This window comes from Protopterus annectens, chromosome 8.part1 (genome assembly GCF_019279795.1).
Source record: "Protopterus annectens isolate FY-2018-M chromosome 8.part1, PAN1.0, whole genome shotgun sequence".
Taxonomy (NCBI): Eukaryota; Metazoa; Chordata; order Ceratodontiformes; family Protopteridae; genus Protopterus; species Protopterus annectens.
In genome coordinates, this window is record NC_056742.1 from 75,112,993 (window position 1) to 75,128,815 (window position 15,823).

At 43.3% G+C, this 15,823-nt stretch overlaps 1 protein-coding gene across 2 annotated transcripts in view; it reads right to left on the reverse strand.

Moving 5' to 3' along the window:
- Window positions 1-15,823, reverse strand: part of GARRE1 (granule associated Rac and RHOG effector 1) — a 1,402,647-nt gene that overhangs the window by 1,163,455 nt on the left and 223,369 nt on the right. For both annotated transcript variants that reach the window (XM_044081683.1, XM_044081682.1), the window contains exon 3: window positions 1,160-1,300. In XM_044081683.1, the coding sequence (XP_043937618.1) occupies window positions 1,160-1,300 (141 nt within the window). The remainder of the gene's footprint in view (window positions 1-1,159; window positions 1,301-15,823) is intronic.

Below are 15,823 nucleotides of genomic sequence, written 5' to 3' on the forward strand. Positions count from 1 at the left end.
TAGCCTTCAGCCCACTTCCTCCCCTCATGCTAAAATAAGACTGCTGTGAAAGATGTGCAATGAGCATCATCAATGGGCTGACACTTCTACGAGTGATGCAAGCCATCAGGACTACCTTGCCATCTCCTTGGGCAAGGTACTCAAAGTTTTGCCAATCTCCACTGAAGAAAAATCAGCACAATGTGTAACTGACATGCACCCCCCACACACCTCCCCCACAAAAAGGCTAGCAAGCTAAGCCATCTGGGAAGTAATCGGGGCTTTATCAGTATAAACCATCATAGCTGGATGTGATCCAAAATAGTACCAAGAACAGCTAAAGAATCAAGAACCTCAACCAAAAGAAGAATTGGAGGACCTGGACCCAGACCACTGGATGTTTACTGGTAAACAACTAGTATCAGGATGACACATGTAAGTCTAGCTGAACTGGGCCTGAAAAAGCTGTGTGGAGAAACCACTTTTTTTTTTGGGGGGGGGCACATTTAGGACACAAGGCTGCAGATTCCTGAAACTTGGGAGACCAAATGACTGAAAATCCTGACTTACATACAAGTCCAAGACTACCATTTCTCAAAATATTCCCCTTTCACCAGGGTATGTCAATTTCAGAGTTGAAATACGTTTGTGAGCATTGGTGGTCTTCCCCCACCATCAAGGGTGCAAGTGGGGCTTGCAGTTTTGCAAAAAAAAGTTTAGAGAGGAAAAGTGATGTTCAATATTCCCTCTTCTCATGTAACCAGTATTTTGAGACTCTTCAATCTGAGCCCTCACATGTGAACAGGAAGCCACATTTGGGCATATCACCATCAAAGCAAATGCTGGGGGGTCACATGAGATGTTCATCAAGTAGTACACGAATGGACTGGATCAAAACTATCACTGTTTTGTACCTTGTATTCAGTTATGTAACGGAGGTTGTGATGACAAGATCTGGAAAACATTTACAAGTTCTGCCTCATCTGCAAATGAGAAAAAGCAGAAATATGGACAAAGATAAAATCTAGATTTACAATTTGATAAAGTCTAGAGATCAGTTCCATCACTTGCAGAAATGCAGGTTAAGTCCGCAGAATTACAGTTCTACTTTTTTAATTTATTCACATGTGCTCTACAAACTTCCAATCATTTGCACGTATCAAAACATTGGAATACTAACCTGCAGCGCATTATCAATTTTAATATTGAATTCTTTCAGGTGATGCTCAGGGATAGATGTACTACGTGAACAAAAGAACTGCTGTACCTCAATACCAGCAAGGCAAGCATCATGACCTCTGTCTCTCAAACGAGATGTAGCCTTTAAAAGATAAAACCAACAAAAACAAAAAGAGAAAATTGTAACAATTACCCCACAATGTTTATCTCAATATATCCAAACATAAAATCAAAGTTTTTCAGCATAACAATCAGAAAGTTTAAGTAACTAATGTTTAAAAACAAAATTTTACAACTACAGCATATCAAAGCAGCACCTCAACAGAAATGTAAAAAAGTATTACAGCACAATAGAAATTACAGTCGGAACTGAACAACAAAATCATCAAAAAGAAAAACTAACCGAAGAAGGTTAGTAACGCACAACTCCTGGGGTGAGCTGCAAGCAGAGATCACAAAGGTCACAACCCAAATCACAAGGGCTACAATGACAAATTAGTATGCATGCAAATTTTTGTAGGTACACATTTTATCTGGATGTTAACATGTTACTCTGAAACGAGCAAATTCTCACTTTCTGCTCACTTTGGTCAGCTACCTAAAACCAGATCCCATTCTCTGCTGTATGAAAATTGAATACTGTGTATTTACACACACACACAGTTTTCACAAAGTACAGAAACATCAAATGATTATTTGAACTGCCTAAACACTACTGCTACTTTAACTATCCTGCCATAGTACAATAATTTGAATAGATACTCGGGAGGAGGTTTTGCGGGCCATACTTCTCAACCATACCAGATTTTTAAGGATGCCCGTGAGCCTGGTTGAAAATTTTGCTCTGTCCTTCCGAATCCCATATAAAAAGTACAGTTCTGTATACTTACCATAAATTTAGATGTTCGAGTGTATTCACTGTTGCAGTCATCACATTTGGGTTATCTGCTTGCAGTAGCCCTCACTCAGCCTGATAATCAGTCTTGGGTCCTGCGTCAGTTCTGTCTCCTCTTCCATGATGTCAGGTAGTCAGGGGTATAAAGCATGCAGCCGACACCATTACATCAGTTTTTCTTGCCTCAGATGTTAGGTGCCCCCCCTAATGGGAAGCACTTAAATATATATAAACAAGGTTATACCTCCAACAAAAAAGCAAATGCACCAAAAAACCTTTAAGCATAGTAAAAAGGAATAGAGGTATAGCCAAAAAGAAGTCAGGGGACTGAAGGGAGGGTAACCAGGACTGCAACAGTGAATACACTCGAACATCTACATTTATGGTAAGTGTACACAACTGTACTATGTTCTTCGTGTTTCACAGTTGCAGTCATCACATCTGGGTAGATTCCCAAAGCTAAGGATGGGAGGAGGAATTTAGATAGCATTAGGACCAGACTTAAGGCCCTGCAAGAATGCAGTGGCAAAACCAGGTCTGGATTTAGAGAAAACTGGCAAATGGTAATGCTTGGTGAAAGTAAGTAAATAACTCCTGGTAGCAGCTTCAAGGATGTCCCTGGTAGGGACACCACTGACAAAGGCTGTAGAGGTACATGCAGCCTTGGTTGAATGAAGTCTTATCCCCTGTGGGATAGGTTTTCCATGGGGCTTACAGAAGAAATGAATGCAATGGCCTATACATTTAGAAATGGTTTAGTTTGAAATGCCCTTCCCCTCTACCCCTGCAGCTGTTCATATTTCCTGAGAGGTTTAGTCCTGTCCAAGTAAAATCTAAGTTGTCTGTGAACATCTAAGGAGTGCAGTATCCATTCCCCTTTGTTCTGTGGATTAGGAAAGAAGGTTGGTAAATGAATGGGCTGATTAACAGCCACACTGGATACTACCTTGGGCATGAAGGAGGGATTGGTCCTGAGGGACACCCTGTCCGCATGAAAGATGATGAAAGGCTCCACTGCCAAAAGGGCCTGTAATTCAGACACCCTTCTAACTGAGGTGATGGCTAAAAGGAAGGCTGTTTTCCAAGAAAGGAATATCAGCTCTGCATTTGCAGCTGGCTCAAAAGTAGGTAGAGTACGTTTTTCCAATACAAAGTTAAGGTCCCAGGCTGGAGTATGGGCTCTCCTCGGTGGTCTTAAGTTTTTGGCCCCTCTGAGGAACTGCTTGAGCAGACGATGAGAGAAGAGGGGTGGTTCTGTGTTGTAATGAGATGAAATGGCTGAAGCATGAATTCTGGAGGTGGAAAAGGAAAGACCCTTGTGAAGAATCTCAGTTAAGTACTGAAGAATGTAAGGTAAAGTGGGCACTGCTGTACCCATCCCCTGAGTTTGGTTCCAGGAACAGAATCTTTTCCATTTTTCAGCACAAGATTTTATAGTACTAGGCCTCCTTGCCTCCAGAATGACATCCAACACTTGTTTACTGAGGTATGGTAAAGTACAGTTGTGCACACTTGCAATAAATGTAGATGTTAGAGTTTATTCACTGTTGCAGTCATTACATTTGGGTTATCTGCTTGCAGGTAGCCCTCAGTCGGCCTGATTAACAAAGTCTTGGGTCCTGCATCGGTTGCTGTCCCTTCTTCCAGGACGTCAGGTAGTCAGGGGTATAAAACATGCAGCCGACGCCATTACATCAGTTTCTTGCCCCAGGTGTCAGGTCCCCCCCCCTAATGTTAAGCAATTAACTATAAAAATATAATGATATACCTCCAACAAAAAAGCAAATACACCAAAAAGCTTTTAAGCCTAGTAAAGGAAAGTAGAGGTATAGCCAAAAGAAGTTAGGGGGCTAGAGGGAGAGTAACCAGGACTGCAACAGTGAATACACTCAAAGATCTACATTTATGCTAAGTGTACACAACTGTACTATGTTCTTAGTGTTTCACTGTTGCAGTCATTACATTTGGGTAGATTCCGAAAGCTATGGTAGGGAGGAGGAATTTAGACAGCATTAGGACCAGCTATAAGGCCCTGCAAGACAGCAGTGGCAAAGCCAGCTCTGGATTTAGAGAAAATTGGCAAATGATAATGCTTGGTGAAAGTATGTACAGAACTCCAGGTAGCAGCTACTGGGATGTCCATGGTAGGGACACCTCTGAGAAAGGCTGTAGAGGTAGATGCAGCCCTGGTGGAGTGAGGTCTGATCCCCTGGGGGATAGGTTTTCCATGGTGCTTATGGCAGAAATTAATGCAATGGCTTATCCATTTAGAAATGGTTTGCTTTGAAGTAGCCTTCCCCTCTGCCCCTGCAGCAAATGCCACCAGCAGTTGCTCAAATTTCCTTTGAGGTTTAGTCCTGTCCAAGTAGAATCTAATATGTCTGTGCACATCTAAGGAATGCAGTATCCATTCCCCTTTACTCTGTGGATTCGGAAAGAAGGTTGGCAAATGAATGAACAGATTAAGAGCTACACTGGATACCACCTTCGGCATGAAGGATGGATTGGTTCTGAGGGACATCCTGTCCGCATGAAAGATGATGAAAGGCACCACTGCCATAAGGGCCTGTAATTCAGATACCCTTCTAGCTGAAGTGATTCCTAAAAGGAAAGCTATTTTCCAAGGAAGAAATTTTAAGTCTGCAACAGCAGCTGGCTCAAAAGGAGGTAGAGTGACTTGCTCCAAAACAAAGTTAAGGTGCCCGGCTGGGGTTGGAGCTTTTCTGGGTGGTCTCAAATTTTTGACCCCTCTGAGAAACTGCCTGAGCAGTGGATGAAAGAAGAGGGGAGGTTCTGTGTTATAATGAGCTGAAATGGCTGAGGCGTGGATTTTAATGGAGGAAAGACAGGCCCTTGTGAAGTATCTCAGTTAAGTATTGAAAAATCTGAGGTAAATTGGGTGCTGCTGTGCTCATCCCTAGAGAATGGTTCCAGGCACAGAATCTTTTCCATTTTTCAGCATAAGATTTTTTAGTACTAGGCCTCCTTGCCTCTAAAATGATATCCATCACAAGTTTACTGAGGGATGGTAAAGGAGAGATTATGTAATTAAGCCAGGCTGTAAGGTTCAGTGTTAGAAGCTGAGGGTGCAGAATCTGGTTCTCCTACTGAGACAACAGGGTAGGAGTATGAGGCAGGTGCCATGGGGATAACCATGACACACTGCGTGGGAGGGGGTACCAGTGTTGGTGCGGCCAGTCTGGAGCAATCAAAATCATCCTTGGTTAGTCCTGTTTGATTTTTAGTAGTACTTTGGAGAGCAGAGGCAGAGGGGGGGGGCAGGCACAGACTGAAAGGTTTTTCCAGCTGAAGGACAGAGCATTCACTTTCCAGGCTTGTTTGTGGGGAGTCCTTGTGCAAAATTTGTCCAATTTGTAGTTCTGGGGAGAGGTAAACAGGTCTATATCTGGGCTCCCCATTTGCTTGTCAACATGTTGAAAATCCTTGATTCCAGTTTCCACTCATGTGGGTCCTTGAGGTTTCTGCTTAGTCTGCCAGTGTATTTAATTTTCCTGGCAGGAATTGAGCTTGTAGATACACTTGGTAGCTCAAGGCTGTGTTCCACAATGCCATGGCTAGTCTGCAGAGGGGATAAGAATGCGTACCCCCCCTGCTTGTTTATGTAACACATAACAGTGGTGTTGTCCGTCTTTACCATTAGTTGTCCTGGAAGAATGTGGTCCTTGAAGGCTGTCAGAGCATTCTGTACAACTAACATTTCTTTTTGATTGATATGCAGGTGCATTTGACTTGGGTTCCATTTGCCCTGAATGCACTTCCCTGCCAGCTGAGCCCCCCCCCCCATGCATAGTCTGATGCATCTGTTGTTAGGGTTTGGGCGGCAGGGGGTGGAGTGAAAGGTAGTCCCTTGTTTTGGTGGCAGGCCTCTGCCCACCAAAGGAACTCAAGGCGTAGGCAAGGTATGATAGGAATCATTGTTTCTAGATCCTGAGAATGTTGACATCATAGGCTTTTTAGATACCACTGTAGTTTTCTCATATGCAGTCTTACATATAGAATTAGAAGAATGCAGGAGGCCATGAACCCCAAGGCTTGCAGTATTTGTCTTACAGATAGCAGGGTCTTTGTGGCCACTTGTTTAAAGTAGGTTGTCAAATGAATTTGTTTCTCTGGGAAGTTGTATTCAAGCTTGCTCCCAAGGAATACAATCTGCTGGCTGGGTACTAGATAAGATTTCTTTTCATTTATGGTGTACCACAGCGAGGTTAAAAGTTTCTTTACAGATGCCAGATGTTTTAATAGCATGTCCTGGCTTTCTGCCTGAAAAAGGCAATCATCCAGATATGGGTATATTTGAATATTTCTCTGCCTGCAAAATGCAATGGCTGGAGCTAGACACTTTGTGAATACCTTGAGTGCAGTAGATAAGCCAAAGGGAAGTGCAGAGAATTGATGGTGCTTGGAGCCTGCTCTGAAGTGTAGATATTTCCTGCACGACTCCCTTATTGGAATGAGCAGGTAAGCTTCCTTTAAGTCTAAGGTTACCAATCGGGCATCTTTGCCTAGCATAGGAAGCAGCTTTTGAAGTGTTAGCATTTTGACTTTTGGGATTACCAAAAAGGTGTTTAGAATAGAAAGGTCCAGGATAGGACACCAGGAGCAGTCTTTACTGGGCACCAGGAAAAGCAGAGTAAAAACCTTGTCCCATTTCTTCTGTTGGGACAGGTTGAATAGCCCTGACCACTTAGAAGAGAGAGAACCTGCTGTTGAGCCTCTGCCCACTGATTTGGGGGTAGGTCTGGCCAACGTATGGGGTTGGTAAGGTGTGGAAGTGGAATCTGTACCCCTGGAAAACTATATTTAAAACCCATTTGTCCTGGGTAATGAGTTCCCAGTTTTTTTGCATGCAGGGCGAGCTTTCCTCCTAAGGGAGCAGGCAGTTGAGCAGGACTTGGAAGGGTTAAGGTTAAGTCATTGTGACATTTTTCCATAGGGGGTGTCTTACTACTTCCAGCTTTGGAAGTGGGAGACCCCACTGCTTAGGCCTGTGTGTAGGCTGAGACTAACCTAGGTGGTCTGCTGTTCCTGGGTTTGGACTGAAGGACTGGAAAGGACCAGTTCTTAGAAGGCCAATGCCTACTAAATCTGAGAAGCTGCACTTGCAGGAAATCTTTAACAGTTTGCATAGATTTAGCTCCCCCCCCCCATCTTTTTAAGGGCTTCTTCTGCTTTGTTGCCAAATAGGCGGTCTTGATTCAAGGGAGCATCCAGTAATTTAGCTTTAACATGATCTGGCAAGTTTTGCTCCTTAATCCAAGCATGCCTTCTAAGTACAGACCCAGTGACAGCAGCCCTGCAAGATGCTTCTAAAGAGTCAAAACCACATTGCAAACTATGTTTACCAACTTGTTCAGCAGAACACATTAAATCCTGCAATTCTTTATGTTCAACACAATCAGGAATCAACATAATTTTCTGTTTAAGCAGTCCCATAATATGCTGCTGATACTTTAACATATGAAACTGGCAATTTAAAGCCCTAATGGCCAAAGTAGCAGAAGTGTATACCTTCTTACCCCATCTGTCCAAGGCCCTGGAATCTCTATCAGAGGGGGTAGGTTTCTGGCAGCAGTAGCCTTAATGCCCTTGGGTCCTAAGGAAATGTTCTCTGGATCCGCAGTAGGATTCTTGAAGAGGAACTTGTGAGAGTCAGGTACTCAGTACCTGTCAGGTTTTCTGGGAGCTGGAGGTAAAGTGTCTGGGGCCAGGCTAGATTCCAGGAAGGCACCATCCACAATGTCCAGAACAGGAGGGATAGCTAAAGGCCTGTGCCTGTGTTGAGGGAGGAGTAAGAATTCCCTAAGCCTCGTTTTAGAGTCATAGTAATCCTGGCTTTCCCAGCGGAAATGCTCCCTAAGAGAGTGTGCAAGGTTTCAGCAAAAGAAAAATCTTCTGGAGGGGAAGCAGAGGGAATGGAATCCTCTGCAACAGAATCCTCATAGGTAGATACGGGCAAATCCCGGTCATCAGAAGAAACAGAAATTTCAGAATCCTGATCAGAAGAATCAGAAGGAAAATCAGTTCTAGGTCTCAGAGGACGAAAACTGGCTTCCCCTAATTAAAGTAATAAGGTCTTCAGCCATTCTAAGCATTTGTTTTTTTAGGCCTATGGGCCTGACCATGGGGTTTGGACATCTGTTTTCTAGGCGTGGATAGAGTTTTAGGCCTTGATGAAGAAGATGACGTCTGTTTAAAATGCAAATCTGTAGCCCTGAATACACCCTCAGAAGCCGGTTCCTGCACAGTGGCTCCGGACTCATCCAAGGTAGAGACATCCGCAGATTCCATAGTCAAAGTAGTATCGCACGGCATAACGGTCTCCGAATGGGTCTCAGTAGAGGCCTGTGAATCTGAAGTAGTGGGTATCAGGGGCTGCGAAAGCGCCTCACTGAGCACCGGCGACTAGCTTAACGGAAGTGTCATCAGCAGTTTTGGGCCTATGTGGTCTGTCTCTGTCTTTATCCTTACTTTTTTTGGAATATCGGTAGTCTGACGGCTTACCGAAGCCATTTCTGGATAGTTAAACAGAGTTCCAAAATAATTTTCTGAAAAAATAGATGACGAATTGCTCGGGGGTTGAATAAGGCACAAAACCAACAGCGAGGGATGTCATGGTCTGGACCTAAGCAAGCAATGTAGTATGAATGAAAAACTTTATGAGGTATTTGCTTTCCACAGGTAAGACAATTGTTAACTTTTACTGACATTGGTTAAGAGCAAGAAAAAGGATCACCAACGGGATACTTAGCTTTTTTCAAAGACTTCGGTTCTGAAACTCTAAAATGAAAATTTCAGGAGTCGGCTGACCGGCACTTGCGAACTGCTTCTGCTTAAGGCACCACGCAGCAAGACAGACAGATGTAATGGCATCGGCTGCATGTTTTATATCCCTGACGACATGGAAGAAGAGACAGCATCAGACGCAGGAATCCAAGACTCTGGTATTCAGGCCAGCTGAGGGCTACCTGCAGGTAGACAACCCAAATGTAATGACTGCAACAGTGTAACACGAAGAACATTTGATAGTCCATAGAGCCTGCTCTGAAACGTAGGCATTTCCTGCACGATTCCCTTATGGGGATGTGCAAATAAGCTTCTTTTAAGTCTAGGGTGGCTAGCCAGGAGTCCTTTGGCTAGCATAGGAACCAGCTGTTGGAGAGTAAGCATTTTGCATCTTGGAACCACTAGGAAGGTGTTGAGAATAGACAGATCCAGGATAGGGCGCCAAGAGTTTTCTTTTCTGGGTAACCAGAAACAGTCTGGAGTAAAAACATTGTCCCCTTTGCTCTGCTGGGACAGGTTGAATAGCCTTGATACTGAGAAGAGAAGGTACTTGCTTTTGGGCCTCTGCCCAATGGTTTGGGGGGAGGTCTGGCCATCCACTTGGAGTTGGCAGTGAGTGGAAGCAGAATCTGTATCCTTGGGATACAATGTTCAAGACCCATCTGTTCTGGGTAACATACTCCCAGTTTTTTGCATCCAGGGCTAGTTTTCCTCCTAAGGGTGAAAGTACTCGTGCAAAGCTTGGAAGGATGAAGGACAAGTCATTGTGAACTTTCTCCATAAGATGGTGGCTTACTACTCCCTGTTTTTGAGGTGGGAGCACTCCATTATTTAGATCTGTGTATACCCTGAGACTGTAGTCCTGATGGTCTGCTGCCCCTTGGTTTGGACAGAGATGGTCTTGGAGGGACTGGAAAAGACCAGTTTTTAGAAGGCCAATGCCTACTGAATCTAGGTGGCTGTACCTGTAGGAAATCTTTAACAGTTTGTAAAGATTTAGCTTTTTCCTCCATCTTTTTGAGGACGACTTCTGCTTTAGTGCCAAACAGCCATTCATGGTTTAATGGAGCATCTAGTAGTTCTGCTTTGACATGGTCTGGCAAGACTTGTTCTGTAAGCCAAGCATGCCTTTTAAGAACAGACCCAGTGACAGCAGCCCTGCAAGATGCTTCTAAGGCATCAAAACCACATTGCTAAGTATGTTTTCCAACTTGGTTAGCAGAATGCATTAACTCTTGCAAATCTTTATGTTCTGCACAATCAGGAATCAACATAATTTTCTGTTTAATTAGTTCCATGATATGTTGCTGATCTTTAACATGTGAAACTGGCAATTTAAAGCCCTGATGGCAAGAGTAGCAAAGGTACATGCCTTCTTACCCCATCTGTCTAAAGCCCTAGAATCCCTGTCCGAAGGGGTAGGGTTTTTGGTTGTAGTAGCCTTAATGCCTTTAGGTCCCTGGGAAATGGTCTTGGGATCCGCAGTAGGATTCTTAAATAGGAATTTGTGAGTCAGGTACTCTGTAGTACCTGTCAGGTTTCCTGGGAGCTGGAGGCAAAGTATCAGGGATAAGACTGGATTCCATGAAGACATCATCTACAATCTCCAGAACAGGAGGGATTGCTAAAGGCCTGTGCTGAGGCAAGCTTAAAAATTCCCAGTGTCTCTTTTTGGACTGTGGGTAGTCCTGGCACTCCCAGCGGAAATGCTCTCAGAGTATGCAGGGTTTCACTGAAAGAAAAATCCTCTGATGGGGAAGCAGAGGGAATGGAATCCTCTGCATCAGAATCATCATAAGCAGATAAAGGTATGTTGTGGTAATCAGAAGGATCAGAGTCATCGGACTCATGATCTGAAGAATCAGAAGGAAAATCAGTTCTTGGTCTTTTGGAGGGGGAAGGCTGGCTTCCCCTAATTAAAGTAATAAGGTCTTCAGCCATTCTAAGCATTTGTTTCTGTGGCATGGGGGCCTGCGAATGCTCTTTGGTCATTGGTTTCCTACGCATAATGCCAACTCTGGGCCCGAGAAATTCGGTATTTTTGGTTTGAAACAAAGTAGTTGGTTTAATATGAACATCGGAAGGCCTGAATACACCCTCAGAAGCCGGTGCCTGCACAGCGGCTCCGGACCCATCCAAGGTAGAAACATCCACATGTTTCATAGTCGAAGAAGCAACTCGCAGCATTCCAGACTCCAAATGGGTCTCAGTAGAAGCCTGTGAATCTGTAGAAGTGGGTATAAGGGGCTGCTAAAGCTGATATTACAGCCAATAGAAAGCCAAGTGACTTCCTTCTACTAAGCCTAAATATTAGAAGTATATCCAACAAAGTCCATGAACTCCATGCCACCATAGACTTATACTCCCCAGATATAGTCATCCTGACAGAAACCTGGCTAAAACCTCACATTACCAGTGAGCAAATACTCCCTACAGGTTACAGCATACTAAGATTAGACCGGCTAAACAAAAAAGGAGGTGGTGTAGCTATAATATTTAAACAGCATCTAAACATCCAGATCTTAAAATCATCAGCTTCACAAATAGGCAATGAAGAAATAATATATACCAACCTCAAAATTAACCATAATAAAACCATCAACATAATTGGATGCTACTTCCCACCTGGCCAAAACATCCTTCCACTAGAAAACCTCCTCAGCTGGTCTACCCACCATCTCCCCCAAGAAACTATCATCTTAGGTGATTTCAATATTGACTGGCAATCCTGTTCAAGCAACAATCCAACCCATCATGCACACCTTCATGGCTTCACCCAACTAGTCCAGTCACCAACAAGGATAAATAAAAACTCCAGCAAGCACACTACCCTGGATTGGATACTAGTCAGTAAGAACCCCCAGTCATATATAACAGGCTGCTTATCAGATAGCCTCAGTGATCACTCCCCAACATTCCTACTGAAAAAATACCTGTACCAAGCTAAACCTGTCATCTATCGTCAAATACGTAAAAAAATAAACTTTAACCCACTCACATTCATCTCATCCCTCAAAGAATGCAACTGGCATGCTCTAAAGTACCTCAGTCTAGATGACGCAGATGAATTTTTTAATACTACCTTCCTGAACATCCTTAATTACCATGCCCCCATAAGATTTTCCAGAACCAAAGCACAACCCTCCCCATGGCTACAGAAAACCACTAAGTCAGAAATGAAAAACAAGGACAAAGCCTGGGAGCACTGGCGCAAAACCAAAACCCCCGCAGCTAGACAGAAATTCCTAGAACTACGCAATAGAGTCAAAAAGCTAATAAAACGGGACAAATTCCAATACTACCAGTCTGCCCTAGACTCCTCACAACACAGCCCCAAACAATTCTGGTCCTCCATAAACTCCATCCTCCACCCAGGTAAAGTCAGTACCCCTCCTCCTAACATCCCTCACTCCTCAGAAAATATTGCTACCTCATTCAACACACACTTCACACAAACCATACTATCACTAGCCAAACACAACCCCCCTCCCCTCCAACCCACACCTTCAACTAGTAATCTCCCCACTGCCTTCTCTTTTTCTCCTGTACCTACCCCCAACATAAAAAAACTCTTAACTAAACTTAAACCCACCAAATTAGCAGCAGACAACCTCCCAAGTGAATACCTACAAATCGCAGCTGATGCTCTGGCCTACCCAGTATCCATCTTGATTAACCGATCTCTGTCAGAAAGTTACGTTCCCATGTTGTGGAAAGTCTCACATATAATTCCCCTCCACAAAGGCGGACCCTCTGCAGAACTAACCAATTACCGCCTCATAGCTATTCTCTCTCCACTCTCCAAAATACTAGAGAGATGCATACACTCTCAGGTCTCACACTACCTCCTTACTAACAACCTCCTTTCCAGTACTCAGCATGGTTTCCGACCAAACCATAGCACCACCACCGCCTTACTCTCCTTTACTAACACTATCCTTCAGCATAAAAACAATGGCTCTCTCTCCTCTGCTACTTTCCTAGACCTATCTAAATTATTTGACATGGTCCCACACAAACAACTTATCTCTGTCCTCAATAACCTATCCTTCTCACAATCAGTCACCAACTGGTTTCAGAGTTACCTGTCTGACCGCCAACAATGCATTGTATGGCAGAATGACACATCTCCCCAACTACCTGTCTCCATAGGGGTTCCCCAAGAATCCATCCTTGGACCCCTACTTTTCTCTGTTTACACCAATAATCTAGCCTCTGCTACCATACATGGTACACTCATCCAATACGCAGATGACTCAACCATCATCTGCTCAGCCCAGTCCCTACCCAAACTGCAAAAAGTCACACAGGAAGCCTTTTCCTCTGTTGAAACATGGTTATCCGATGCCCAATTAATACTCAACCCAAACAAAACTAAACTACTCATTTTCCAACCCACCAAACATACTCAAAACAACTCTCACTTTAACATCACAGTAAAAGACAACACCACTATATACCCAACTGAACACACCAAATTGCTAGGAGTGGAAATAGACAAAAAAATATAAGCATGTAACCTCACCTACACAACCACCCCTAAACACAGAGGAAGGAGGGAGGTAAATTGACGGCAGCAATGGGGGGACTCGAATTTCATTTAGGTAGGTGGGTACAAAACTTCTGCCTATTCTTCGTCCCCCCTTGCAGCTGGGTAGAATCCTTAGAATCCCAAAGCAGAGGTAAGGGAGGCTGAAAAAGAAGAAAGAGCTGCACATGGCAACATGCCTTAGCTGTGCAACAAAGCCCTAAACCAGCAGTAGATAGATAGGAGGTAATAGATAGAGAGGTTATAAACTGAACTCCAAAGTGAGTAACTTTCAAAATCCTTATGGTTGCCACCCCCTCAGGAAATGAAGTTGTGGCAGGCAGCCTAATTGGAGTGAATGGGATCCCAGCATCCAGCTGGAATCTCCCAGCTGATGAATAACATGCAAATGGGCATTGCAAGGCCAATCCCACCTAGAAATAGTTTTTGATGACACAGGCAAAAGAACAACACAAAAAGAGAAAGAAACAACAACTGCTGAGACTGCCTGAAAATCCAATCCTGCTTTAATAAATAAGTGTGCTTGTATGTACTCTGGGCAAAATCTTTTCCTACCCTTTTTTTTGGGGTGCAAATAAAACGTGAGGCAAATGAATAGTTTGGCTTTAAATGAAGAAATAAATTAGGGATAGGCATAAGCATTACCTAGCACGATAAAAATGGCTTATCCTTATAGAAAATCAAACTATCATACACTGTTATAAGGGCCTGCAGACACCCTTAAACTGGTCTTCGCAACAGACAGCAAAATTCCTCTTCCATGAATTCAGAAAAGTTAGTATTCGCACAAAGCACAAAATTGTAAAAAGGTTGTAGAGTAAGTTTCATTGGGACAAAATTGAGATCCTAAGCAAACTGTGGACAAGCAATGGGGGTCTTATATTAAGGTCTGACCAAGAAACTGCTTGAAAAAATGCTGCTACACAATGGTGGGTCACAAAAGTAGTCAGCTATTGCTGCATGAATCTTAATCTTAATAGAAGAGAAGGACAAGAAAGTAAGAATAACTCAGTAAGATATTGACTCAAAATTAGGCAATTTTTTCTGCATTACTGCAAATTAAAAAAAAATTAAATTCCTTAAAAACACTTTCCTTGTACACTTTCCATTACCCTGCATAATCACATTTAAAGTCTAACGAGGGCCATAATCATGAGAGTGTTGCTTGACATTGAGCAGATGACCATCTGTCTTGTACCCACTTTCCATTTAGATGCGCTCCCCCAAGTAATCCGGGCATCTGTGTTTAAAATCTGACCTCGCTCCGGGTCTTCAGGGAATGAAGGCCTCCCTTTGTTTAGGTGACATTCCTGAGCCCACCACAAATTTTCTTTTTAAGGTATTTGGATTATTAATACAAGATATGCAGTGCTGTGTCCATATATTTTTTGAAATTTTTTGTAGCTTCATGTATGATTTGGCATTGCAGAAGTAAGTAATAGATGCCATTGTTTGTCCCAAGAAGGACTGTCCTCTAAGTCAGCGCGGACTGATGAGATAGTTGATGGAAGTAAAGTGATAGACTCTTTTGTTTGTCCGTGATAGACTCTTTTGCTGCTGTATTCAGTCTTCACACCCAGAAAGTACATGTCTTGAGGGGTAGAATGGGACTTATTAGATTCTGGAGCTACCCTAGGCATCTTAGCACTGCTAACATATTCCAGATGCTTTAGAAGGTCTTCCTTTTCTTGAGCCAGAATCAGGCAATCGTCCTCCTAAGGATGAATTTGAATTCTGTAGTATGAGTAAGCTATCTGGAGCCAGAGAATTTCTTGAAGCTGGGTGGAAGCAGATCCTGCAAAGAACCTTGCAGAGAACTGATAATGAAATTTCCAGCTCGAAACATGAATGCTTGAACTGATAATGAGAATTTCAGTTTAAAACCAAATAGCTTGAGCAAGATCTCTAATTTACCAAGTGCTGAGGTTTGCCCAGCAGAAAAGAAAGCTCCCACGCAGTGATCTTTTGTAGACAGGAATGTCCAAGTTTGTGTTCCTAAGAGGTCTCCAAGGGGGTCTCCAGAATCCCCTTCTTGGGTAGGAAGACAGGCGAGAATAAAATGTGGCTTCTTTCTTTGTGGAGGGATGACGCCTTACAAATCCTAGGAGTAACTAGGTGGGGACTTGCTGAATGGCCTCTTTTGGGGAGTGATATCCAACACTGTGAAAAGGGGCAGTGTGTGGAAATAAAATCTGTAACCGTGGTGAATGAAGGCAGTGAAGGACATAAAATTGAGTAAATCTGAATGAATTTGAAAACAACAGTCATTGTGCTATCCCACGTAAATGCCAGGCGAGAACTGACTCAGAGAAAAAAAAAACAGGTCATGTTTCAGAGATCTGAAGGACTGACCTTTGAGCTCTGACCCCTGCCACACGAACTCCACTTTCTAAGAAAAGACTGCCTGCTGCCCCTAC